This window comes from Euprymna scolopes, chromosome 26, assembly GCF_053919585.1.
Source record: "Euprymna scolopes isolate OS-2025 chromosome 26, ASM5391958v1, whole genome shotgun sequence".
Classification (NCBI taxonomy): domain Eukaryota; kingdom Metazoa; phylum Mollusca; class Cephalopoda; order Sepiida; family Sepiolidae; genus Euprymna; species Euprymna scolopes.
Window position 1 is genome coordinate 62,336,960 of NC_136507.1, and position 27,974 is coordinate 62,364,933.

General features: G+C 32.4%; 1 protein-coding gene across 1 annotated transcript in view; it reads left to right on the forward strand.

The window, feature by feature from the left end:
- The window catches only part of LOC145248114 (isocitrate dehydrogenase [NAD] subunit beta, mitochondrial-like), a 35,227-nt gene extending 13,297 nt beyond the window's left edge, over nucleotides 1–21,930 (forward strand). The window contains exons 5-10 of the mRNA XM_080109904.1: nucleotides 5,466–5,598; nucleotides 8,135–8,268; nucleotides 11,517–11,619; nucleotides 14,112–14,258; nucleotides 15,897–16,052; nucleotides 21,647–21,930. Coding sequence (XP_079966030.1) covers nucleotides 5,466–5,598; nucleotides 8,135–8,268; nucleotides 11,517–11,619; nucleotides 14,112–14,258; nucleotides 15,897–16,052; nucleotides 21,647–21,724 — 751 coding nt within the window. The 3' untranslated portion in view covers nucleotides 21,725–21,930. The remainder of the gene's footprint in view (nucleotides 1–5,465; nucleotides 5,599–8,134; nucleotides 8,269–11,516; nucleotides 11,620–14,111; nucleotides 14,259–15,896; nucleotides 16,053–21,646) is intronic.
- Nucleotides 21,931–27,974: the final 6,044 nt, after the last annotated feature.

The following is a 27,974-nucleotide window of genomic DNA, read 5'->3' on the forward strand; positions in this document are numbered from 1 at the left end:
ACCAAAGCACTTCAAGTCTTCAAATTACTACTGTTTTGTTCGGAAATGAATATACTTTCAAATGAATTAATAAATATGAATGTACATTATATATTTTAAGAGTTTTAAGCAAATAAAGTGATAAAAATGTGAACGTCATAAAATGGCGTTTTCGGTAAGGTTTTGTAATGACCCCCCCCCTGTTTTCTAAAGGTCCGTACCGTGATTGTATGAAGAATTTCGTCATGAAATTTGGGAACCAGTTAGAAGAGGTGTTAATCTTAATACTGTCAAGTGTCCGAAATATTTTTGACGATTTTTTTTTTTTGTTGTGTTAAAAATAAGACTTTAATATGACGAGTATTGAACATTTTGAAAAAAAAATTCTTCGGACACCCAGTAGTAAGTAAATCAATCTTTTTACTATCTTTATCAATTAAAAGTATTATTTTATGTTGAGTAGGACCGCGGTAATTGATAATTCAAAAGGACCTACCCGAAAAAAAAATTGTTTCTATTTCTCGAATTTGGTCAAATGAAGTTAGTATTACTAGAAGCAGCAGCAGCTCCAGCCTGTAGAATCAGCCATAGCACAGTGTATAAACAACATGCGTTCTTTAATTTTTATTCAAGAACGAATTAAGAAAAACATGAAAATATGAATATAAATGTTCTTATGTTTAATTAGAGCTATTTTGTTATCAGAATAACATTAGTTTAGAACTATTCGGTTTTCAGAATGTATAATAACAACAATCCCAACCAATTTGGCATTATGAATCTGTTGCAATTTCTCACATTTCTCGTCAAATTTAAAAACATGGTTAAAAAAAAAAAAATAAACTTTTGTAGATATATAGCTTGCATGCACTTTTATTCTTTAAATTAGTTTTGAACAGCGAATTAAAACAATGTTTTGCTGTGAACAGCCACAAATGTTTTTTTTCAAAATCAAAATAAGTATCAAAATCTCGTTTATACATAGATTCGAAAAAGTTGTCAAAAAACAAATATATAACAAATAAATGTTATCAAAAGCAAGATAAGTTACTTTTCTACCAAACTGGATATATTTTTTGTGTTTTTATTCAATGTAACATGTTTATTCAGCTCGAAAAACATACAGTGTTTACCGATGTATTGGAAAATTAAAAATGGCACCCAGCCCGACTCTCTTTGACACGGTAAGTTTGAGAAAAGGAGTTAAAATAGAAAAAAACTATACAAAATACTGTTAAAAACTCACCGAATATATGTCAGTCTATGTCACGGTAACATATATTGAGCGAGTTTCTAGCCGTATATTGTCTACTTTTTTATTTTTAACTCTTTTCCCCAAACTTACCGTTTCAAGAGAGTCGGGCGCCATTTTAAATTTTCTAAAACATCGGTAAACACTGTTTTCAAGCTGAATAAACATGTTACATTAAATAAAAACACTAAAAAATTATCCAGTTAGGTAGAAAAGTAACTTGCTTTTGATAACATTTATTTGTTATATATTTGTTTTTTTGACAACTTTTTCGAATCTATGTGTATAGTAATGCAAACCCTCAAAATCTATATCAATATTCTTGAAATTTTAAAAGCAGTTAGAAAACACATCAAACTACAATTAGGAAGCTTTTTATTTCGTTATTTTTTTTCTACTTATTAAGCGAAAGATATTTTTACAACCTGCTCCAGCGTAGTATAAACGGCCTATGGAATTAACACCTTCAACCTCGAAAATAGAAATCAACAAAATTTTGAACGCTCTCTTTGAAAAAATGCTCTCTTAACTTCACCTCTAATACAAATTATGTGTGGCAAGTCTCCTCCTAAAACACTCTTTAACCCTAACAATAACACTAAGTTCGAGTGGCAAGCCCCCCCCCCCAACAAAATACCTCTGTAAGCCACATACAAGCATCTAAAACAAACAAACAAAAAATAGATCCTTCCTTAAAGAAAAATACACATAAAAATAAATTGGTTAACTGTCCTAAAATGCTAGAATGGCCAGGAAATGATGAATTATTTTACATTAAATTTTTGTGAAACTAACTGCTCCCCCCTCTAATATTGTTTTTGTTAGCTTTGTCTCTGTCAAGTTTTCAGTATGTTCACACATAATTTTCCTTAGCCCTACAATTAATTCAAAGTCCGAATGGCAACCCTCCCCATATTCTCATTGCATAGAAACCCTCTTAAAACTACACATAATCATCTTAAAAAAAAAAAAAGCATGCATATTTTCCCATAGAAAAAAAAAGTTAACTGCCCTAAAATGCTAGAATGACCTGTAATAGGAAATTATTTTACATTCAATTCTAAAATAATTTGTTTATCTTTCATTAAAGTTTTTCATGGCATTTTATACATAATTTCCTAAAAAGGTAGAATCACATTTTGGAGGAGTGGTCAGAAGGAGTTGAGTGGGGTTAAACAGGTGTTAATCTACAATAATACCAAAGAAATATTGCAATATATTCATTTTTAAATGGTCTTATGTTTAGATTTAAGTTTTTTGTACATAAAGCACATTACAATTTAACTTTGAGTTCTCCAACTTCTTTTCTGTTTATGGATACATGGCATTTTTAAGAAATTGCTGCATATTTATGCACATTTACTGCAGATTATTTGGAAACCATAAACTTTGGGAGATTTTCAGTTGCATATTCTGATTCCTTGTACAAAAATACACTTATATGGTAAATTTCATTTCTTAGTCTTGTGTTTTAACAAAGATATGACATTTTTACTGAAAAAGTAGTGTAAAAAATGTGACGAAACGCATATGGTCTTAAAGAGGGAAAAATATCCAAACGTGTGAGGCACAAAAATAGCCATAACTTCCTTAATTTTAATTAGATTTAAAAAATTTAAAAAGATTCTTTCTTAGCTCATCAAGCTCTTTCTATGCATACCAATATTGAAATATTTCAAGCTATTTCAATTTTTTCATGTGTATTGCTACATTTAAACTGACAAATGAAACTTAACGTTTGACTAACCAATTTTCATTTGTTATTGTTGTACCATGTTATTGACTTTATTTAAACAATTACTTAGATTACTGCTAATATGAAACATGTTTAACTAATTATCTAAAAATAAAACCCAAGGAGAACTTATACTTTGTACTGAAGAATATAATAATAGTTATCTACCTTATGTGCAAAAACAAAATTAAAAACTAAAATAACTTCACTACCTCCAGGCCAACACCGGGTAAGTACAACTCGGTAAGAATATAATACAAGGTGATCCCTTCTCCCCCCCCCCTCTCCCACACAAAAAAATGCTACCCACGGAAACATTAATAGAATTAACAATTTTTGCAATCTAACCATATTTGGGCTAAATAAACTTTAATCTATGCCTGACTTGTCCATCAAATTTCAGTCATAAATGTCGAACAGTCTTCGTTTTATCATTGTTCAATAATATGCAAGGACACTTTGGTGATCAGCTAATCAGTAAGTGTTGTAATGCTGAATGGGCTTTTAATATGTCCCAAAAAGAAATATATTTGTTTGAATTAGCTGAGTGGTCTTGGCTACCTAATCAAGTAATGCAATTTAATAAGTCACCTTAATGAACGGTTATTTGTAGGGTAGCTGGTAATATGCTTAAGCTTTAGGCTTTTGGTGTATCTCTCTCAGGCTTCTATATCCATCCGTATTTATGGCTTACATTAGCCAATCATGTTCTTGTGAATATATAACTCCACACACCCTAATTTTATCGGTGAAGTTATCTTGAAGATATTGTCTATGAAAACAATCTCCAGACTATTCCTGAACTGAAGAGGGCCATCACAGACAAAATCACAACATTGCCAAGAGTGTCAGAGTTATTGACAAGTTTCAACATCATATCCAGGTACCCTTATGTAGGGGTATATCCAGCTCCCGCAAAATGGGCACTATAAATTAGACAAAAGTAAAAATTGTTCCAATCGAGAAAATCACCCCTCCTAACTGAAATCAAACAGATGCTACACTTTGACACATTCGCTGCCAGTTATAGCTGTATTAAATTTATTGTCATTACCAAGCTATTTTTCTGCAATTTCCAAAAAATAAAGGCAACAAATAATGCACATGAATATAATATGGAAAATATATTAAATTTGTATTTATTTTTAAAGGAATTGTTACAAGCCACTTTTACTAAAGGAATTGTCAGTTTTTATCAGTTTGTATATTTTTTGTAATAAAAATCACTCCAATCAGCTTTTATAGTGAATCATTCAACTTATAACTTATATACGTCTTCGCTAGAAAAAAAACATAATACATGGCAGGGCCCAAATACGAGATAACTCATAAACATACTATTCAATATGTGTTATTTTGAGGTGCCTGTTCAAGTTAAAAACAGTTATCGTACGTGCCAAGTATGCATTGACTAATAGAAAAAAAATGTTGTTACTACGAATTTACTCATAACAAATTTACAAAAAAGTGTAACATATTTATATTAAAACTTCTATCTCTCTATCCATCTTTTTCTTTCCCCCTTCCCAAGTTCCCCCCCCTCTCTCTTCCTATGCACTTTTTACTTCTCTGTCCAGCTTATTTGTCTCTCTAGACAAATACACATACAGACAACTTATTTTCAAGGAATGAGTCCATATAAGGGGATTAACTCCTTGATAAAAAAAAAAAATCAATCTCCCTTTAGTGTATACATAATCTAGTTGCAAAACAGACGAAATCTGCACCAAATTTGAAATTCTATGGAGTAAGGAAATTGTTGTCTTGTATCATTTGTGTCGAATAATACATGTTTGCAATGTCTAAACTACATTAATTTTACAAATTTAAAATTTTTAGTTTATATTTTTATATATATATATATATAGAGAGAGAGAGAGAGAGAGAAATAAAAAGGAACAAACCATGTTATGTGTTCATCAACGTTTCGTCTTTATTTCAAGACTTCTTTGAAAGACAAAACTTCATGAACACATAACTTGGTTTGTTCCTTTTTATTTCTCTATTTTGTCGGAATGAATAATTTCTTTTTTAAATTTTAGATACTATTCATTCGACAGTTATCATACGTACCGAATGTGTATTTACTGATAGAAAAAAAATTTTGTTGCTACACGTTTACTTGTTGCGTGCAAGGCTAAGCAAATGCCAATGTACAAGAATACTCATATTAGCAGCAAATGTGTTCATCCAAGCCGAAACATTTTTACTCTTCTTTTTTAATGACTCCCTTTTCCCCATGATTGTGAATTATCTTCAAATGATGTTGGCTGATTCACATTATTTGGGTTAGGTCCGAATTACTTATGGGTAGAAAGATCTCTGAGTTTGACAAGATACACCTGAAGAAGGTTGAGATTACATTGGCCGAAGCATTGTGAAAAATAGCATTAAGGATGAGAATAGTGGTCCGAATAATCCGAAAAATACGAATTATCAATCCGCATCTCGAAACTTCAGAAATGTTGAGTGATGTTTTGTCAATTTTTTTTATTGCAGGCAGAAACTTGATATATTTGCCAATGTAGTTTGGATTAAAAGTATTCCCGGCATCAAAACCCGTCATTCAGATCTGGATTTTGTCGTGATCCGGGAACAGCAAGAAGGGGAATACAGCGGATTAGAACATGAGGTCAGCAGAAAATCAATATCTTTTTTTTTTTTATCTTAAATGTGCCCCCGACCAAAATAAAACTTTTGCTTTTTTTTTCACAGCTATAATTACAAATTTAAAATATTTAATTGTATTAATTTGTTGGGAAAATGATTGATTTTAGAAACATTTATTCATTGAACTTATGCAGGATTTATTCATCAAATCTTTTCATCGGATCAATTTGATTAACAGACACCGTTGAAATACTGATGTGAAGTGCCTTACTTATTTCTGTGCCACTTTAATGTGAGTTTTCTTCAGCAATTGTTTCCACGTGTTCATTGTTAAGAGTCCACAGCCGTCCTCTATCTTCGTCTTGTCTGAAAAATTGTGACCACTTCTCCCTATTCTTTGTTTGTTTATTGGCAACTGTATATATAATGTTTAGATATATAAGAGGGAAACCAAGAAGAATTAAAAGATTTCTTTAAATTGATACCTATTGGGATAATAAAAAGCTCAACATCTAAGGTGGAGCTTAGGTACAAAAAGAAAAAATACAAAAGTATACCTAAATATAAAGAGCATCTATATCCTTTTATGTTAATGATGTAATTCCCTTATTGAATAAATGATTAAATTTATATACATCAATATATATTTTTGCATGGTCGATTTTTTTTTATTTATATAATGTTTATGTATCTCTATTTCTATCATTATATTAAAGGAACTTTGTCTGTGTGAGTCTGTTCCTTATGGAATCCTAAATAGCTGGGCCAATTTTTTTGAAATTTCATACAAATGTACTTTATGTGCCTGGCAGTGTTCTTTGATAGATTTTGTATCGGAATGTCTTCAATAAGTATTAATAATGGAAAAACTCTAATGAATAGGCAATTTTGACCACAGTTAACACCTTATATAGCCCAACATCACAACTGCATTCGAGAAGTTTTGTTAACACACAAGCAGAAAGACCTGGTATATAAAATCAACAGTAGGTTCTTTGATATGGCAAGAGCACGTTTGAAATGAATTTTTCTGTTTCAAGTACAATTGAATCATAATACCTGACTTTTGCGTTTGAAACTTTATGCTATTATATAAAAATAATTTCATGAAATCGACAGTAGATTCTCTACAGTGGAATATATTGTGGACTAAGTGACTGCTGCAGAGAGGCATGTGAAGCTTCCTCACGCTGCATCACGGTGGGCCCTCAACTAGAGCAAGCAATTAATCAATTTCATTGAAAAATGCACGATTTTACCAATTTTGATGGCAATGAAATATGGGAATGTGAAACTTTTGTTGATCTTTATTCAATCCCGAGCAACATCAGGTCTCCCTACTAGTATATATATATATAGTGTGTGTGTGTGTGTGTGTGTGTGTGTGTGTGTGTGTGTGTGTGTGTGTGAGTGAATTAATTCATATTATGACTACTGATTCATTGTTTTTCTAATTTGTTTTAGAAAGAAAAAGTCAGAAAATGTTTTCTAAATTTTTCCATTTTTTCAAATGTGTTTTATTTGTATTATTGGATGTCTGTTCTCATTTTGGATGCTTTTCTCACAACATTTCAGCTGATATAACCCCTCCCCTCTCTCCAACTTTCTTCAAATACACTTTCTTGAACTTGGAAATTTTTAGGTCAAACTAGGAATGTCAAACAGAACCCTTTATTTCATACACAGCAGTAGTTTGCTCTTTTAATGTCAGCCATGACCAAATAATTAGTAATTTTATTAGTATTATTTGTACTGAAGATTCAATCATCAGCAGACTGTCACTTAGAACTGATTACAACTTAGAACTTATATCCGTTGCACCATGGGGCCCTTGCAGAAAAAAAGTCGAAGGCTACACCAACTGAAACTGTTTAGAGACTGTTGAGCAAAACATTTGTCTCCTTTTATTCAGTGACCACGATTAGCATGTGTCCTCGGTAAGGAAACCGTGGCACATGAACCTAGAATGATTTGAGTACTTAGGTGAGGACAATTATGCAAATTTAGGCATTGTTCGGAGTCCATCTCAACAATGCCTAAATTTGCATAATCACCTTTGCCTCGTATTCCTATGGTTCTAAGTTCGCATGCCACTGTTTCTTTATAGCGGGCGCATGCTAATCATGGCCGCTAAATAAAAGGAGATAGATGTTTTGCTCTACAGTCAGTTTTGTTTTGGACGTCATGTTCATGTGCATTTTGATAGGTGTTGGTGAAAGGAATTATCACTGCTATTATTATGAGCATAAACCGTCACTGTTGTTGGCGAAAGAACATGATTACTGTTACTGGAATCACATCAAAATGCCTCTCTATAACCAAACATATCTTTCAGTTCCTATAGAACAATAATAAAACAAAGCAAGAAACGAATTTTCGTTTTAATTATTTATTCCTTGATCTTATCGCACTATTATCCCAGAAACTGTGAAATAACATCCCATATTATCTCAGAAACGCTGTGAGAATGACATCCACAATAAGAACAGTAGTCTGAAACATCGTGTTTTATATTTTATCGTTTTACCATTTCCTTTCCTGCCTTTTTCTTCGTTCAGAGCACCCGTGGTGTTGTGGAGAGTCTGAAGATCATTACTCGTGACAATTCTCTCCGCATCGCAAAGTTTGCCTTTGATTATGCCATGAAGAACAATCGGAAAAAAGTGACCGCCATCCACAAAGCCAACATCATGTACGTAGCACGAAAAACAGATGTTCCTTTTGCTTTATCTTTTGTTAAAACTTTCGCTGATATTTATCTTTTGAGAAATCATTTTCGTAAACTCTATAGAAGGTTGAATTTTTAGAAAGAGAAATGGATCTAATATATGTACTCCAAGAAAGATTTGATGAGAAAGACCAAGAAGTTTCAGAGTTGATTTTTCCTGGGGAGCAAAGCGATCCATGAGAGTTTGGCCATATTAATTTTGAAGGTAATTTTTTTTACAAATATCAAGGCCCGGAAGCCACTCAGGGATAGGGGTTATTGCGTGTACAGTAATCAATGGGATAGTATCATAGTAATCGTTAGTATTGGAGATTTGATAAAGTGTCTTACTTAAGGGGGCGGTTCATCAGGAATTTGTCTATGTTAGACTTGAAGACATTCAGGTTGTAGTCAGGTGGGAAACCAGCAAACGGAAGAGAGTTCCACAGGCGTGCACTTCTAAGCTTTGTTCATGGAATTTACGTTTTAATTTTGGCACAGATAAAGAGTGGGGAAAATTTTTAATCAATTGCCGTCAGAATAATTAAACACATTAGCTTATAACAAAGTTATTAAAATGGTTAATATCGATTACTAAGGTGAAAGATAAAAAAGTTTGAAAATAATTTTTATCAGATGAATAAAAAAACATGCAGGTTGATCTTTTTAAGAAAATTAAAATTCAAATCAAGAAAAAAAACTTGTTGTAAGGTAAGTATCAAACTTTTACGAGACGAATAAAAAACATTCAAACGATTTGTTAATCTTTGATTGAAAAACATTGCATGTTTTACCTCCATTAATAAAAGATGAAAATTGACAAAGTCTGTACTGTAACGCAGTGGCAAAATTAGAAATTCAAATTCTACAAGTATATCAGACAATATAGTGTGAAGTTAAAATGCATTTTTCAAATTTGGTTTCTGTTTCAGAATGTGAAATATTAAAATGAAAATAAAAAGGAAAGTCATACAAATGAACTTTAGAGAAAAAGTTTTAAACTTCCCCAAAGATAAAAATCACATGATGACAAGTCCAGGGAATATGGTGGCCATAAAGCTTTGCTTATTGTTCTGATAAGCTTCCACAATCAATATTCTCTACTGCAGCGAAAACACCAGACTTAGAAAATTTTAAATGTTGATTTTAAGAAATTAGGAAGCTTAATCTAAAAAAAAAAAAATTGATTAGAGAAAGATTAGAAAGATTGGGCTACTTTTAAATCGGCCGCTTAATCTGAAAAAAAAAATGATTAGATAAAGATTCGAGAGATCAGGCTACTTTTAAGTGGACCACTCTGTAGAACTGAACTTACAATGTCAAAAAAAATGTGTGGTCTTTAGGTTTGAATTTAAACTACATTTGATCATAAGGCCTCGGTTTTCTGTCTTGTGGAGTCATCCCACGCTTGTCATTACTCCTAAATTCACCCTGACCCGGAGGAGTGATATTATCTGTCAGTCTCATCTATGGGTTAGATAGAATCAATTCTTGTGTAGAAATATTTTAATGTGTGCGTAACATATGAACAAAATTTACACCATGGAGATTAAAATAATGTAGGATTTTCCATTAGAAGATAATGTTAGAGAATGTCATGCAAGAGTTTAGAAGGAATTTCTACCATTACCAACCAGCAGAGTGTTACCAGTGTCAATCAGAGGAAGAGTCTATTAAGTATGTGTACACAGTGTGCTGATGTTTTGAAGTGAAGTCTGGACTGAGGATATGTTATACATGGATAGAAATGATATCAGAATGATATGAAATGCCTTAAATAAGTTTTCAAACTTTTTTATATAAACATTTAAAATTGTCATAGACTCTTGAAAATTCAGTATGTTATTGCTATACATGCTATGAGATGACTGGCCAATATTTATGATTTCAGGTTCAAATAAACAGCTACAGCAGGAATTGGGATACACCCTACTAAAGCTTGATTATCACAGCTGGTGAATGTCCAAAAATGCAATCTAGATGTAAGAATACTTTAGAAGAACAATATGCAATAAAATTCTGTTTTAAACTTGAAAAAATGCCACAGAAACAGATAGAATGCTTCAGACTGCCTTTGGACCATCTTGTATGAATTGAGCATCAGTTTTTGAGTGGCATAAGAGTTTCAAGTGATGCAGGGAGTCTGTGAGGAATGATGAGAGATGTGGAAAGAGTAAAAAAAGTCATAACACCAGAGTTGATTGACCAAATAAAAAATTTCATGGATAAGGACCATCGTGTGTCTATAGAGACAATAAGTGCACAGTTTGATGTGGGAACTGTACACACAATTATTTACAAGGAACTGAAGATGCGGAAGATTTGCGCAAAGTTTGTACCAAGGGGGGTGCTCAGAGAAGATCAGCTTATTTGACCAAGATGGCCATCAAGACAGTTCCTCACCCTCCCTATAGTTCAGACTTTGCTTCCTGTGACTTTTGGTTACTCTCTAAGCTGAAGGAAAACCTTAGAGGCTGTCATTATGAGACAATTAAGGAAGTGAAAGAGGCTGCGACGCTCACACAAGAGGATTTCCATGGTGCCCTTCAGAAGTTGTTGGAACGATACAACAAGTGCATTGCAGCCGGAGGAGATTACTTTGAAGGGGACTAGAGTTTTATGCATGTGCTATCAAGAAGAGTACCTGTGGCAAGGGTCATTGACATGCTCACACAAGAGAACTTCCATGGGACCTTCCAGAAGTTGTTGGAACGGTACAACAAGTGCATTGCAGCCGGAGGAGATTACTTTAAAGGGGACTAGAGTTTCATGTGTGTACTATCAATAAAAGTGCTCATACGAAAATAGTCTGGAAACTTATTGAAAGCACCTTATATGATAGATGTGTAATATGAGTTTTAAAGTTAGACTTATTTCGAATAATCTCAGAAAATGTTTAAATCTGAATGGTATAGAAAGATGTGCGCAGAACAGGGGACTTTGTTGTTTTGGTCTCACTTCATGAATGGATGAGAGTGCTTGGATGTAGGACAGGTAAGATAGCATGGTCAGTTGGCAAGGAAAAGTCAAGGAAAACATGGTAGGAAACGATAAGAATGGACGTGAGAGAAAGAGGGATAAATAACAACCTGGTCAGAGATAGGTTAGCTTAAAAGCAAAGCATGCAAAAGATTACTATTTCTTTAACGTTTTTCTTTATTATTTTTTTTTTTTTTTTCTTATATGGAAGAAGAAATGATTTGATTGCCAATATTTTCCATTTTTTTCTGCAGGAAACTTGCCGACGGCTTATTTCTCGAGTGCTGCAAAGAAGTAGCTGCCATGTACCCAGACATTGAGCTCGATACAATGATTGTGGATAATTGTTGTATGCAAGTAAGTATCAGTTGTTTGATTGTGCACTGCCTTTGCACGTATTCTAATTTTTTTTTTTTTTTTTTTTACACAGTGATCACCACTTATCAAGGCCCGGAAGCCACTCAGGGATAAGGGTTATTGCAAGTACATTACGTTAGTGTGGAGATTTGATGAAGTGTTTAATTAAGGGGGCGGTTCATTAGGAATTTGTTAACATTGGACTTGAAGACATCCAAGTTGTAGCCCGGAGGGAAGCAGGCAGACGGAACAGAGTTCCACAGGCGTGCAGTTCTAAGAAAGAAGCTTTGTTCATGGAATCCGCGTTTTGATTTAGGCACAGATTTCAATAACAAAATCAAAGTTTTCTATTAGTGATGAGATGATTCCAATATTTTTCCCGATTCAGATACAATTACCGATTCTGTCCTAAATTCCCAATTCTAATACAATTACCAATTTCAATTCTTTATAAATAGGGCTGTGACAACAGATTATTCTTTTCATTATTTTGACTCTCGAGTATATATCAGTTAATATCTTATGTTTTTATATAGACTGATCCGGTTCTCGGTTGATTAACTGTGTCGGATACATACTTGAGTCAAAAATATGAAAAGAATATGCTGTTGTCACAGCCCTATTTATGAATCTCTAAATATTTAACTATAAAATTATTTTTCTTCTGATTACCACAAAAACATATGTTAAATGTGCAGATATTTTCTCAAGTATCAAACTATACTTGTGGGGATGTCCTATAGATTCAATATTTTTTAGAAAAACGTTTTTCTAACTTCCTCCATCTTAAAATAGTCAACAACTAAAAGATTATAGGACTATATCACAATTTGAAGATAAAAGATCGATATATCTATAAAAGTGAAAGTGTCTGTCTGTCTGTGTACATTTCCCTACACAATAACTCTGTCAATTTTCAGTTTACAGACTCGAAATTTGATATGCAGGGTATGGAGATTTGGGAAAATCTTTGTAATTGGTTTTTGGACAGAAATTTGGCTGTTATGGGGTCAAAGTTCAACGATTTCACCTTTGAGAACTCTACCAAACTCCTCCGACAATTTTGGGTATAAACACTTGAAACTTTAGATATAGATTCCTTGGACGTGGATCTAACTTAATAACTTGATTTGAGCCCCAAACAATAAATGTTAAAGAGACATAATAGGGGTTAAAGTTTTTAAAAAATTGACCTTTGCGGTCTCTACCAAATTACTCAGACAATTTCTGGTCTAAACATTTGAAATTTTATATAAAGGGTATTCAGAGATAGGACAAGCTTTTTAATTGGTTTGGGTTGAAAATTTGAGCTACCAATATATAAATGTATGTTTGCATGTCTGCCTAAAACTTTCGACAAAGGCGACGGATTTCACAAAATCAATATTGTTTTGAAGCTCGACCCTTTAGACGACAAATACCAAAAGATTGTCTAAAAACATTAATTTCTTCACCCTCAACTAGGCACTTTTCTAGGGGGGGGGTCGATTTTTTCACTGATATTTTCGAAATTAATCCCCTCTTTTCGATTGTCTAGCCTTAATTAAAACCTACGTCACTTCCGATCTGGCGGTGGTCGTAACAGCAAAGACATCACGTTTTTTTCCCGTTCTTTTCCTCCTTCGCGGTACGGGTTCGAGCCTGCCTTCCTACTACCACTTTTTTTTTTTTTTTTTGCTCAACATACACCTCCAAACACCCAGGCAATGCCGGGCTTAAATGCTAGTAAATTAATAAAATATTTATTTTCTAGTCATGGGTAAAATTCTCTGTATAGTTAGAAATTTAAAAATTTCATTTAAAGAAAAACCAAAAAAAAAAAAGAAAAGCATTGTACTTTTTGCTTTTTTAAAAAGATTTTCTAAATAGTTTCATATATTAAAAAAAAATGGTACTTAAATTAAAATTTTTAAGATTTTTTTCAGTGTTTTTCTTGTGCAAAGAATTTCGTAAAGAAATGTTTAATTGCTTCAATCAAAAATATATGTAAATTTTTAAAAGACAAAAAAAAATTCAAAATTTACTTACTGCAATGGCTTAAATGTAACACTATTTATTTAACAGCAAAATGGCTTCTTTTTTTTATTTTTTAATTTCAGAAGACCTTAACTGCAACCGTTACGTTTTTGGAATGATATTTTGTTTTTCAATGTTTCGAAAAAGCCGAGTGTCAAGGTTTTAAACTGAAACCACGTCATTGTGTTTACTTTCATTTTAGTTTCTAGGAATATTTTTTAAACAGTCTTGATAAAAAAAGAAAAAGTATATTGTTCTATTAAATATTTTATTATTTAAAAAATTTTACTTATAAAGGTTGAAAAGACATTTTTCATTCACTGTTGTTGATGAAAAAAACAAGTTGCCAAAAAGATAACCGTTATATTTTTAGTTGCCAAACAGAACAGATACTACATCTCGATCATAGATCTGATATTATTGTAGATGAATTTGTCTGATTTCAATGTTGATATTCTTTTCTTGTTTTGTTGCAGCTTGTGTCTAAACCTGATCAATTTGATGTGATGGTCCTACCGAATCTCTACGGCAATATTGTGGATAATTTATCTGCTGGTCTGGTTGGTGGAGCTGGGGTTGTTCCCGGTGGTAGTTTTGGTCACAATGTTGCTATGTTTGAACCTGTGAGTATTAATTAATGTTTTATTACTTGTATATATTATCTATTGTTTATAATTACTGGTTCCCATATCATATTAAATTCTATACTAGGTCTACTAAATAATGGTTATTTCCCAGCATATGTGCTGCTTCAGTAAGTATAGTCCTTAGCCGTTGAGCCCCTGGAGGGGCATAGGCCATCTACAACTTTGTAGATGTTTTTGTAGCGAGTTCTTTTTACAGGGTGAGGGTGCTGGCACACACCCAACCTTCCCAGAAGGTATATACAGTGCATAGCCTTCCCAAATGGTCACCCATCTGGTACTGGCCAGGCTCAATGTTGCTTAACTTTGGTGATCTGGCGAGAACTGGTGTATCAACGTGATTGTGCTGTACTTAGTAAGTATAGTAATAAAACGTTAATATCTCTCTCTCTCTCTCTCTCTCTATATATATATATATATATAGAGAGAGAGAGAGAGTAATAAATGGTGATATTTACAACTAGAAATGAAGATAGGTTTTAGGCTCCTAAAAATTTGTGCTAGAATTGTCTACAAGGACCCGTGGGCGCAGTGGTTAGAGTACTTGGAAAAATCAATTGTAAAAAGTGATAATCTCCTGAAAGTTGAAGGTTCAATCTTCAGTGTGGGCAATCGAAAAATACAATTGTGAATTACTTAGGACCTCTATCCAGTCATGGCTGATGGAACAAGAGCATGCTACCCTCGTGAAGTAAATAAAGAGTTCCGCTCGAAATTCCATCCAAATTCCCGAGTTAGACAAGATATACCTGGAGAAGGTTGGAAGTTACACGACCGAAATGTGAAAATCACACTCAAGATGAGAACAGTAGTCCGATGTATCCAAATAATACAAATAACCAATCCTCATCTAAAAAATTCAGAAACGTTAGATGTTGGTGTTATTAATATCAGTTCTGTTCTAAATTCCCAATTCTAATACAATTACCAATTTCAATTCTTTATAAATAGGGCTGTGACAACAGCATATTCTTTTCATTATTTTGACTCAAGTATATATCAGTTAATATCTTATGTTTTTATATAGACTGATGTGGTTCTCAGTTGATTAACTGTGTCGGATATATACTCAAGAGTCAAATATCATAAGTTATTTGATCATACACCACCTTTGCACATATTCAAATATTTTCAGTAACAAAATCAAAGTTTTCTATTAGTAATGGGACGATTCCAATATTTTTCCCCATTCCGATACAATTACCAATTCCATGCTAAATTCCCAATTCTAATACAATTACCAATTCTGATTCTTTATAAATAGGACTGTGACAACAGCATATTCTTTTCATTATTTTATCTTTGTTCAGTAAAAAAAAAAATAAAGCCTTTTTCTCATATTTTCATCCTTATTTTATTAAAAAGTTTTGTTTGAAAAAAATTATAATTTTCTATCATCACATTTTCGCAATGTTAAAGACGAATTTTTAAAAAAAACCTTACCGTAACATTTACTTTCTAATGGACGAATCTTTTAAGAAAAAGAGAGTTGTCTCCCTCAGCACAATGACAAATTGTAAAACAGCGCCCATTAGTTATGGTGAAAGTAAATTTTTTGGTTTGAATAAAAAAAAATTTTTTAATTCAATATATGTCTTTTTTCCTCTTTCATTTTAGGGTGCACGTCATCCATTTGCCGAAGCTCTGGGCAGAAATATTGCCAACCCGACAGCTATTTTACTGAGTGCCTGTTATATGCTCCATCATATTCACTTGGATTTTCATGCCGATGCCATTTCGACTGCTGTTCTTAAAGTCATCAATGATGGAAAAGTAAGAAAAAGAAATTATTTTTTGCATCATTTTTTTCTCTCTTTTCAGTGAAGGAGGAAAAAGACAATGTTTTCACTTTTATTGATATTTGTAATAGAATGATTCCAATATTTCTCCTGATTCCGATGCAATTACAGATTCTGTTCTAAATTTCTAATTTTGATACGATTATGGATTTCGATTCCTTAAAACTTCAAAATATTAAACTATACAGTTTTTTTTTTGTTTTTTGTTTTTTTTCCAGATCACTGCAAAAAGTCATGTAATATGTGCATATATTTTCATAAACGTAAACGTACACTTGCAGTGGGATGATTTATAGATTTTAGTTTAAAATCAAATAAAATATATTTATCATTTTATCGAAATATATTTATCATTTCATAATTAGGTACTTGTACAGTTTTGTCAAGACATTAAAAAATGAAAATATCGAAAAAAAAGTTTTAAATGTATGTATCCGTTATGGAACGAAGTTCTCTGAAAAAACATTTCACTTGATTTCATCAAGTAGTTTTTTTTTTTACAGCGAAAAAACAATTTGTTATGATACCGAGCAAAATGTTCGATTTAGCTAGTATTAAAGATGGGAAGGGGTGTCAGCGCTTTAACTGGAGTTATCTCCCTTTGTTATTTCTAAAATTCAAACAAAATTTTTTTATAAATCCAAAATGGCCGCCTTCAACGTGCTCTCATAAAAACATGTTTTTTCGCTGTAAAAAAAAAACTACTTGATGAAATTAAGTGAAATTTTTTCCAGAGAACTTCATTCCATAATGGATACATACAATTTAAACTTTTTTCGATATTTTCATTTTTTAAAGTACCCATAATTAGTAACAGCAATTAAAAATTAAGTTAAAAAAAAAAAGAAATTAAAAGAATGGTTTCTGGTATTGGAAAGTAAGCATAATTTTTCCAATACTGATATGCTAAACATTCCGATTTTTTTCAATTCCTGGTTCCAATTAATCACCCCAACAGTAATTTACACTTAACTCTTGATACACGGTGTCCAAAAAGTCACTGAAGGGTTTTCAACTTGAATAGATTCTTTATTTTTGATAATATCTTTCTGTAATTTTAACACGATCTGACTAAGACATTGAGAAATTAAGAAAACAAATGCAAAATTCAAACAATCTTTATTTATGAAAAATAAGTCTTTTAAATGTTACCCATTTTTAGCTTTGCATATTTGTGCTCTTTCTAAAACATTATTCATGACAGTAATTGTCTGTATTTTTGAGATGAGGTGTTTTCATTGATTTAGATTGTCGGACTGACTTCTTCATCTTGGTTGTTATCGTCACAACGTTTCGGCCGTTTTGCCCTCCGGCCTTCATCAGGTGTTTTGTATCGAACTGGGGAACCGTTTATTAGGAGTCTCGAACCCAACCCTTTATTATTATTACGGGGGTACCGTGTTCGGACTCCAGCTAGTCTCTGGGAACGAAGGCAGTAAAAAGTAACATTCAAAACAGAGAATCAGCAACTATGTCCCAGAGCCTAGTTGGAGTCCGGATTGCAATTTAACTCCCTTATTTCATTCCTGATGTTTTCCTTCAATTCTTGCAGGGTTTGTGATTTGTTAACATAGACTCTTTCTTTAAGATATCCCCATAAGAAAAAGTCGGGGCTAGTCAAGTCTGGGGAACGTGGTGGTCATTTAACGTTGCCATCCATAAGCTCTTTGAGTCAAACCAATTGACCCCTGGTTTTGGTAAAACAATTTCACAACTTGCGTACGTTGTTCAATGCTATATTTATCTATAATTAATTTCTAAAATATTATTTTTAAAATATCTGAAATAGAGAAAAAAAAAAAATAGTCATTAATGGTAAAAATGACAAAGATTTTCAACCCTTCAGTGACTTTTTGGACACCTTGCAAGTTGTCGCTGTGATTTAAAAAAATGATGAACAACGAAAAATCAAAGATATAAGTGAAAAGTAGAAAGTAGAACTTGGGTTTACTTTCAACATCTGCGTAACTCTCGTTGCTTTTATTTTGTCCTTTAGTCTTCGCATTCCATAAGAAATGTTTCTGACGAAGGTAGAAGAATTATTGTTTTCTTAGCTGGAATGTATTCATGTAACATTTATCGTTGGAAAGGGTTTTATCATGGTGTGGTATTTTTTTTGTTTGTTTTTTGATTTCTTGATTCTCTATCCTAACAAAATATTCTTGGAACCTTGTAGTGCCACACAACTAAGGTCACAAAATAAAAGTGTGACACAATGAGGTGTCTGATTGGTGCAATATACGGGGGGGGGGGGGGTTAATTAAGTTACATTAGAGAATAATATAGTAATAGAAAGCGGAGTCCAAACAGGCATCAGTGTGAAATATAGACAAAAGTTTTAAATTTTATCTTTCAAAACGGACGATTTACGTTTTCAGTTTTAAATTGCATGCACAGATGCACAACAAAGGTTGCAGCTGTGAAATGTCGAATGTGAAAACAATAATTTAGGGAAAAACTCGTTTTCATTCAAAATTTTAAAATGTAAACTAATCATACAAGGATAGTTTCAAAATTAAAGCCTCCTATTTTTTTTTTCAATTGAAAAGCTATAAAGGTGGGAGCAACCTTTTGTACTCTATAATTTATTTTTCTACATAGTCACCACCATTCTCAATGCACTTTTGTCAGGAATTCAATGACGCATCTCTGCTTCTGACACACGTTTCTAAACAGTCTCACACCATCAATATCTGCAGCAAAGAGATAAAACTTTCATGTCATGAATGCATAAGTTCAGTCATCATAACAAATCGATTTGCAATCCTCTCTGATCCATTCAGGCGGAATAAAAATCTAGAAACCATTACTTTAAGAATGTCCCTCATAGTTTTTGATTAATTGCAGATGGTCAAATGCAATTTAAAAGATTAGTGAATACACCTGTACAATATCGGATATCCACTTTAATTGTAAAGATTAAAAAGCATTCTAGTATCAATAATTGTTGTGATCCTGGTTAGGAGTCACAATATTAAGGTGAAAGAGTCCTGGTGTAGACTACGAGCGGTTAAACTGCGAGTGTGCTCTCTGCTCGACGGCAGAAATGTTTGGCTTATAAAGGGCCAGACAAATCCATATTCTCATGAATATAGGGGTGTTAACTACCCCAGAACAATAATAAATTTATATTTAACTAGCAAGGTTACAAAATGTTGCCTGGGCCCAAAAATGTCACATATATCTCTACCTCTATCAATTCATTGTCTTCCTCCCTATTCCCAAACCCTTCTTTCTCCTCCCACAACACATTCTTTTCTAGTTTGACACACACAATATAGATTTCTCAAGGAATCAATCAGCATTTTCTTTCCAAATTAGATAATAAAATGACCCTAACCCTAACTCAGTTGACTCCCAAAGAATGAATAATTATTTGTAAACTTTTTATATTATTCATCCGAAGCAACATTGATTAAGAATATACTAACTTTGTTTATATTTGTTTTGTAGTTTTTAACTTTTAACTGGACATACAAAAACACATACTTGAATGCCTACTAGACACTATCCTCTAGTGTCTACTGTCTCTCTATACAGACTTGTCCAAACAACATGGCATGAGGATATAAATTCTGACTAAATATTCAAAAATCGCATCGTATTTGCAACCCAGATAAGATCTCCTTGGTATGGCTAACCTACACTGGTTTTTACAAGGAATAGTGCATTGCCTTCTCCAAATGATGTTACTTCAAGTAGCAACACAAAGCTGGATACTCCACCAGACTAAATGAATTCTTGTCCTGGGATCCAGTAAGACCAAGAAGCCACAAGGAAGATGGTCAATTGGGGAAAGGAAAATTATGTTCTTAATTTCTTTACTAACTCAGTGTTTGAGATGTCAAAGTGAACTTTAATGGAATATTTGAATATCTATGTAGCTCATATTGAGATCAAGTGTTAGCCCCAAGAAAGGGGCCCCTTGATTTCTGAGAACTTTGACTGAAAATGAAACACTCAGGAAGACAACTACTTTTTATATAATAGACTAGCAGGTTTACCCAATGTTTCTCGAAGCAAGAGTGTAACATATTTCTATTAAAATGTCTCTCTATCCCATTTTCTTCCTTCCTCCTTCTCTCTCTCTCTCTCTCTCTCTCTCTCTCCTACACCTAATCAACTCCTATCGCTGGACACGTACAACTCTTCTTTATATAATAGTTTTCTTGATGATGAGTCAGCATTTTCTTTCCAAATAAATATCTCACGACCGATACAATCCTCTATCTGTAGACGAGCAAAGTACATCCTCAAATAGAATGCCACATTTTGGCAGGAGCTGCTTAGTGCACCCTCTCCAGCCTTAATAGAGTTCAAAACCAGCTTTGAAACCAAGTAGGTGCTGCACTTTTCTCTTCCCTGCAACCTCCTTCCCACAAAACAGATTTTGTGAACCTGGCTCTGCTCTATTATTTTCATCGCAAGTACTCATCTGAGCCCCAATCTGTGGTCCCCCTTGTCAAACTTTCACAAAAAAAAAAAACACTTGACTAGCTACAACCACTATCAACAGTTTCTTCCACTCTCTATCTATGGCAAAATCTAAATGCAGATTCCATGAACACAGCTTCTTTCCTGGAACTGCCTATCTGTGGATCACTGTTTATTGGCCTGCTTCCTGGCTGACTACAGTATGGTAGCCTTCAAGTCTAATGTAAACAAGTTCTTGTTGAACCGTCCCCATAAATAATCAAGTTGTACCCAACTTACACCATTAGGGATTGCTACACTACTACCTTACATTCATTAAACCTTATCCCTGAGTGGCCTTTGGGCTTTAATAAATGGTGACTCCCTTGTCAAAAAAAAAAAAAAAAAAGTAAATAAAATAACTGAAAAATCGATCACAACAAAACCTAACCCAATTGGCCTCCAAAGAATGAATAATTTTTGTTTTTAAATTTTAGATATTATACATCCAGAGCAGTACTGATAATAATTTACCAACTTTATGGATGTTTGTTTTGTAGTTTTTTACGTTTAGCTGAATATACAAACACACATACATGCTGACAACTGTTATTTATATAATAGATATTGTCAAATGTGTGTGCAAGTTCAGACAGGAAAGGGTTATCTTAAGTTACTTATCGTTTGATAATTATAATCTCTGGCTTTTGATAGTTGACTTTATTTTTTCTTGATTGTGAAAAAGATAATTTTAGGTTCTTGTCCAGAATTTCCCCTATATCAAAAAGTAAATAAATAAAAAATCTATATGTGTACATCAAAACGAAAGTATCACATTTCAAAAATCATGTAAATTGATCAAGTAGTTTTATTTTTAAAAAAAATCAAAGTTTATGAGTAACTGAGTAGCAACTGTCTCGCATGCCATTCCATTTTTGAAAAATATAAAAGGGAGATAATTCAACCATAATCCGTACTTGCTAGATTTACTTTGTAATGCCTAGAAATTCCCATTAATCGCTTAAAAATGATTTTCTTTATAAAAATAAAATAACTTGATCAATTTACATGATTTTTGGAATATGATATTTTTGTTTCGTCACAGTACCATGTTTTTAAACATTTTCCAAGAAGTGTCTTTATTTGTCATTGCAGATCCGAACTCCAGACATGGGAGGATATTCAACAACAACAGACCTCACCATGGCTGTCATTGACAATTTGAGACTATGATCTGATATTTATGGGTTTCGAGGCTGCACTGACTCGTCACATATTTTAATATACTCAATACAAGTTTAAATAAAAACTGTTTAAGATCTGAATGTTTATTTCATTAAAAAGTGAAGATGAATGTACGAATTTTGCCATTTTTTAAATTTTAATTTTTTTTGCCTTGTATTTATTAAAAAGGGGAGACAATTCTTGAATGTAAAAAATTTTTTTTTTTATAAATTTAATAAATTTTTTTTTTTTTTCTTTTTGAAGAGCCAAGATTATTTCTACTTTTTTTAAAATTGACATCCAACAATAAGCTTTCATCCCAATAACAGCTTCCCCTTAGTGAGAACAGACGACATCATAAATCGAACAAGAATTTTCTAGATTGTTTCTTTTTACATTCAACAAATGCATTTTTTATTGTATAAATAATGGTTGGCCAAAAAAAAAAAAAGGACAAAAACTAATTTAATAAACAAAAGAAACCATTTGTCAGTTATCAGCAGTTGTGATTTCATTACCTACGTGTTTCTTGCATCTTCCGACAATTCATGTAACTTTCCCAAAATATGCCGCCGATAACACAGTTCATATTGGAAACGCTTTAATAATGAAGATTAAAAACGCCGCCTGATTTTTCTTGTTGAGTTGATGAATCTGTTTCACAACACAACCAACATCAAATCAGTTTTTTGTTTTCATTTCTCAAATAATGAATAGCATGAAAAAGTGAATGGAGGAAGAGAAACACTGAATCTATTCCTTAGATTTTGTTCACTAGAAATGAAAAATGCCAGCTATTATACAAAGAAAGGTTTTCTATTATTTCCACCTAAATCTGAAAAACTATAGAAGATATACTTACAAATTTGACATAATCTGACTTAATGACGGAATTAATATGCTTTTATGGTAAAAAAAAAAAAAAATTTTAAATGACTGAAATATTCAGTAATTTAGGATCACCAGAAACCAAATTATTGAAAAAAAATACTTTCAATCAAGGGAAATAACTTTAAAATGATTTTCCCTTTGAACCAATCAAAATTGAAAATTATAAAGAATCCAAATGCTATGGCAACAAGACAGGGAGCAAGGGTAACATAGATATCCTTATTTCCAGATAACGCCAGGTCTTGGTTTAAAACTAAGGCATGACTGACCAAGCCTTTTTGAACTAACGTTAGATACAGTGTATGAGTGCATTGATGAAAATGCTTCTTTCAAATGCAAATGTACCTATTTACTATGCCTCCCCACGGGACAGAGTTAGACACCAGGGTCGTTTTTTAACGTGGAGAAAAGGTACAAAAATAAAAATTGTTCCAGTCGTGAAGGATTTCTCCTCCACCGAAAGAGAACAAGAAATAGAAGTGCAGCATCTGAAGAACAGATACTACACTTTGATCTTGACCAAAAGGCCAAATGCAAATGTAGACACATTTAATATTTGCCTTACATGAAAATATTCTTAAAATATCCTGTGTTTAAAGGCATTAATTTGATTATAAAAGTGTCAGATTTATGGAAAATGAATTGCAATTGTTTTTTAAGGGATTATTTTATTCAATAGAAAACGTTTTTTAATTTAACAAAATAAATACAGGTACTTGTTTAGTTTAATCAAGACATTAAAAAAAAATGAAAATATTGAAAAAATATTATATTGTACGTACCTGTTATGGAATTAAGTTCTCATAAAAAAATATTCCCTTAATTTGATCAAGTATTTTTATTTTTTATTTTTTTTACAGCAGAAAAACGATTTGTTATAACACTGATGTCGATGTAATGTTCCGACTCTGTCTTGTAACGTGGCATTTTTTTAATTGGCCAATAATGTTTGCATATGAAAGACTGAGTGATCTCCCCATGGCGCGCTCCTCCCTCCCTTCCTCATTGTTTAAAAATCCGAACATGACTGTTTCTGCTTGCTGTCCTAACAAATTGTTTTTCCACTGTAAAAAAAAAAACATATGAAAACTACTTGATCAAATTAAGTGAAATTGTTTTATGAGAAGTTAACTCAATAAAGGGTACGTACAATATAAATTTTTTTTCTCAATATTTATATTTTTTTAATATCTCGATTAAACTTAACACGTACCTAAATACATTTTAAATGAATCCAACTTTTGTGTTTGACCCCTTCCCCTCCAAGTAATTTTTTTAAAAAGATAGCAAAAATATTTATACAACTTGGAAATTCACTTACACAAAACAAAGATTTCTAATTTTGTTTCAGAAGTTTTTACATGAAACTTGATAATCTAAATGTTAATTTACTTGTCCGGTATCACAAAAAAAAAAACAACATTCAACGCAACGCAAACATTAATTGATGAGAAACGAAGTAACTGCCTTTATAGTTGCTATTTATCAGTTTAAAATCATTAAAACTGTTTCCTCAAGAAATTTTCAAACAAACAAAACGGTTTCAAATTGGCTATTTTATTTTATAATATAAAAAGTCACGTTAAGAGGAGACTAATTTTTTTTATTATAGTTTCTTTTTTAAATTCAAAAAATATGTGAAAGTGAATTGACATCAGTTCCTTTATAATTTCTATGAAAAATATTTAGAAAAAAAACAATGTTTTTTTTGTGTTGAATTTTCATTGAAAAAATCTAAAATTTTAAAATCCTTTTTAGCTTTAAAATGTTAACAATAATTTGCTAAAAAATTGTTTTAAATTTGTCGTTTTTTTTTTTATTTTAATTTTTGTTCATTTTATTTATAATGTAGTTGAAACATTGCAACTCCCGTGGAATTTCCACGGGTTCTGCTAGTTTGCATCATTCTGGCTACTATATTCTCACATGACCTTTTTTGACAACCTTTTGTCAAACCTGGACGTCTCTTAGTTCGAAGGTCGACAATCTATATCTGAAGAAGATTGGAGGTTACATTGGCTGAAACGTTGTGTCCTTTTCTTATGTTTTATTTCAATAAATCGCTTCACAATAGAAGAACAATAAAAGTGAAGAAACTGATTTGCCTTGTCACCGCTACCAGTAGCAGCCAACGCCGGAAGTTAGAAAGTACATTAATTGACTATATCCGTGCAGACATGCATAACATCCAAGACGAAAATACTCACACAAATAATCCAACACAAATAACACATAAAAGTTTTCTAATAAAATAAACAAATCGATTCTACCTTGGCTAAATAATGTACGAGTGTTGAAATATTTCATTAATATTTTGGAGTATTCTCCGATTTTACAAAATTAAAACAAATCTTTTGCTGAGATCAGCCTTGATTTTTCGCTTGTCAGCCATGACTGCAAATTTCTGTAATAAAGTTTGAAACAAGTGGAAGAAATAATTTCAAGCTTGGTCACTGGGTTTTTATCTTCTTATTTTTCTACCTCAGCATATATGTCTTGAGCTTTTTTTTTTCTTTTCAATTATCTGTTGTTAGTACGTTCGACACTGAATGGGCCTTATTTATAAGCAACCACTTCTGAGCAGCTATCAATCAATTCTTTGATTATCTCCCTTGTTTCTTTTTTAATTTTTTGTATGCATTGCAAATAAATTTAAAGTTGTTTATTTTTGTTTTGTTGTTCTCTTTTGGTTTCGCTTGTATCCTAATTATGAATGTGCATGCAATCATTTATATACAGAATGTGTTTGAAAACTTGCACTATTTCTATTTTAGCAGGAATACTGAGTTTATATTTTCTATTTTTCAAGGAGAGTAGAAAATGGACCTTGGGTTTACTTTTGGCAACCTTGTAATTCTTGCTTCCCTTATTTTTATCTTAGTCCTCACATTTCATTTCACAAGCAGAGTGTCTGACAAAGGGAGAAGAATTGCTGTTTTCTCAATCTATCTAACACTTATCGTTGGCTGTTTTTTTTTTTTGTACCATGAAGTTTTTGTTTTTTTTAATTTTTAGCTTCTTACATCAAGTGGCTTCAGGTTTTTTGTGGTTTGTCTGAAGCAATTTCCATAAAAAAAATAAATAAATAAATCATCAATGGCAGCCCCTATAATTACACAACAAATGGAGAGCCATATTGTAAAGGTTGAATATAGCAACTTAAAAATAGAACCACTTTTAAAAAATTATTTGTTAAAGGCTTAGATGGAAAGGTATGATTATCAGAATATAAGAAATTTTAGACACACTGGTAGCATTAAAATATTTGAATTCATTAGGTTCAGCACACCATTGGTGGTAATTCTAGAATATCCCTCTGTCTGTTTTACAAGTATTTTAATGAAATGTGCTCCAAAGAATTCAAGCCCTTGTACCCCTTTGATGTAAATACATCTGACAAGCAGTGAAATCAAACTCCTACACAGTAAAGATCTCTGGATGCCGCAAAGCCTTCTACTCTAAAAGTTTCTTCCCTTGAACTGCTAGACTTTGGAATTCCATTCCGGGTACTTGCTTCTCTGGTTGTACTGACATGCAGAAGTTCAAGTGTAATATAAACAGACATTGCTGCTCAAATCCCTACATAGTATCTCTGCAAATGATGTCTCTAATAGTAGCCCCTACATAAAAATGGATGAAAATGCAATAAAAAAAATTGGCGCTTCTACAGAATTGGGACGAAATTTTGTAGTCAATAAATGGAGTTTTCAGATAAAAAACAGTGGTTTCAACTGATTTTTTTTTTTTTTTGTCAATTCTAATAAGTAACAATGGTAGCTTCCAAATTATGCAGTTGAAATTACCTGAATATTATTGAATTATTAAACAAAACAATTTTTAATTGTGTTAGCAAGTGAAAAATTGCCGCTATCTTGTTTAAATCAAAACATAAAATTAGCTCCCTTTTGAACTTTCCTATGTCTTACGATCGTTTTCATCAAATTCTATTTTTTAATTTCTTTAAATAATTTTCTACCTTATCAATTTTCGCAATTTTTGGATATAATCATCTTAAAAATATGAGGAATAACTATATACATAAAATTCAGTTTTATGATTTCCCAAATTTCGTCCCAATAGTGTAGAAACACCAAATTTTTTTTTTTTTTTTTTTTTAATCTGAAATGTTGTCTATAAAGACATTTTTTTTTTCTTCTATTTTCTTCCTTTGAAGATTGTAACGTTGGGTATGAAGCAGCCAAGCCAGCTGCCAGCATTGCCCTGCTTTTTATTGAAACCAACCGAGAGCTCTTTTTTGTATCCTCGTTGTTTCCTTAAGTGCAATTGTCTGGATCTCTCTTGCATTTGGTTCACCAGGAATATTAGTTAGGTAGGACTTCAGGTTCTTCTTCTGTGGCACCTATAATAACTGGTATGATTGATATCTCCCTAAGATTCCAGTTTCTTTTCATATCATAAGACATTTTTTTTTTTTTGAAGATTGTAACGTTGGGTATGGGGCAGCCAAACCAGCTGCCAACATTGCCCTGCTTTAAAATTCGTATGATGATTAAAGCTAATTTTACATCAGAAAATGTTAAGGAACCATTACACAAGGTTCACAGAATGCGGAAATGGGTGATAGGAAATTTTCCTGATAATGAGCATGAATGCATACGGGACATTATCCTCAAGTATCTAAGCATCCATCACGACAAAGAAACATGATGGTACTTTTCCTAAGTAAACCATGACTAAATATTCAAAATCGCAAAGTATTTGTGGCCTAAATAAGATCCTCTTGGTATGGTTAACCCACACCGACTTTTACGGGGGAATGGAGAACCTTCTCCAAATGATGATACCTTAAGAACCAGCACAAAGCTAGAGACTCCACCAGACTAGATGAAAGCATGTCCTGAAATCCAGTGAGACCAAGAGGCCACAAGAACTATATACTATATTAAAATGGTTGATTGGAGAGAGGAAATTTATGTTCTCGACTTATTCAGTGTTTGAGATATAAAGAAGAATGCTAATGGAATATTCAGATATCTATGTATCTTATCTAGAGATTAAGTGTTAGCCCTAAGAAGGAGGCACCTTGATTTCTGAGAACTTCACAAACAAAAGGTAGAGAGATCAAATCTTTTTGGACTCCTATGTATGGGACATAGAACCAAAATAATGTCGAATAAATTTTTTTATAGAAAAATACTCAATATGAACAATGTTGCGCTATTTTGGGGATAATTGCACCTGATATGATCACAAAGATTTGAACGATTATATCTATAGCCAGGCGTGATAAGAACGAAATAATCATGTACCAGAATCACTGTAGAAAATATATCAAATCTCTGAATTTTTCAATCATAGATTTTCATCTTGAAATGAGTAGAGAATTATTGATCATCCTGGCTGTATT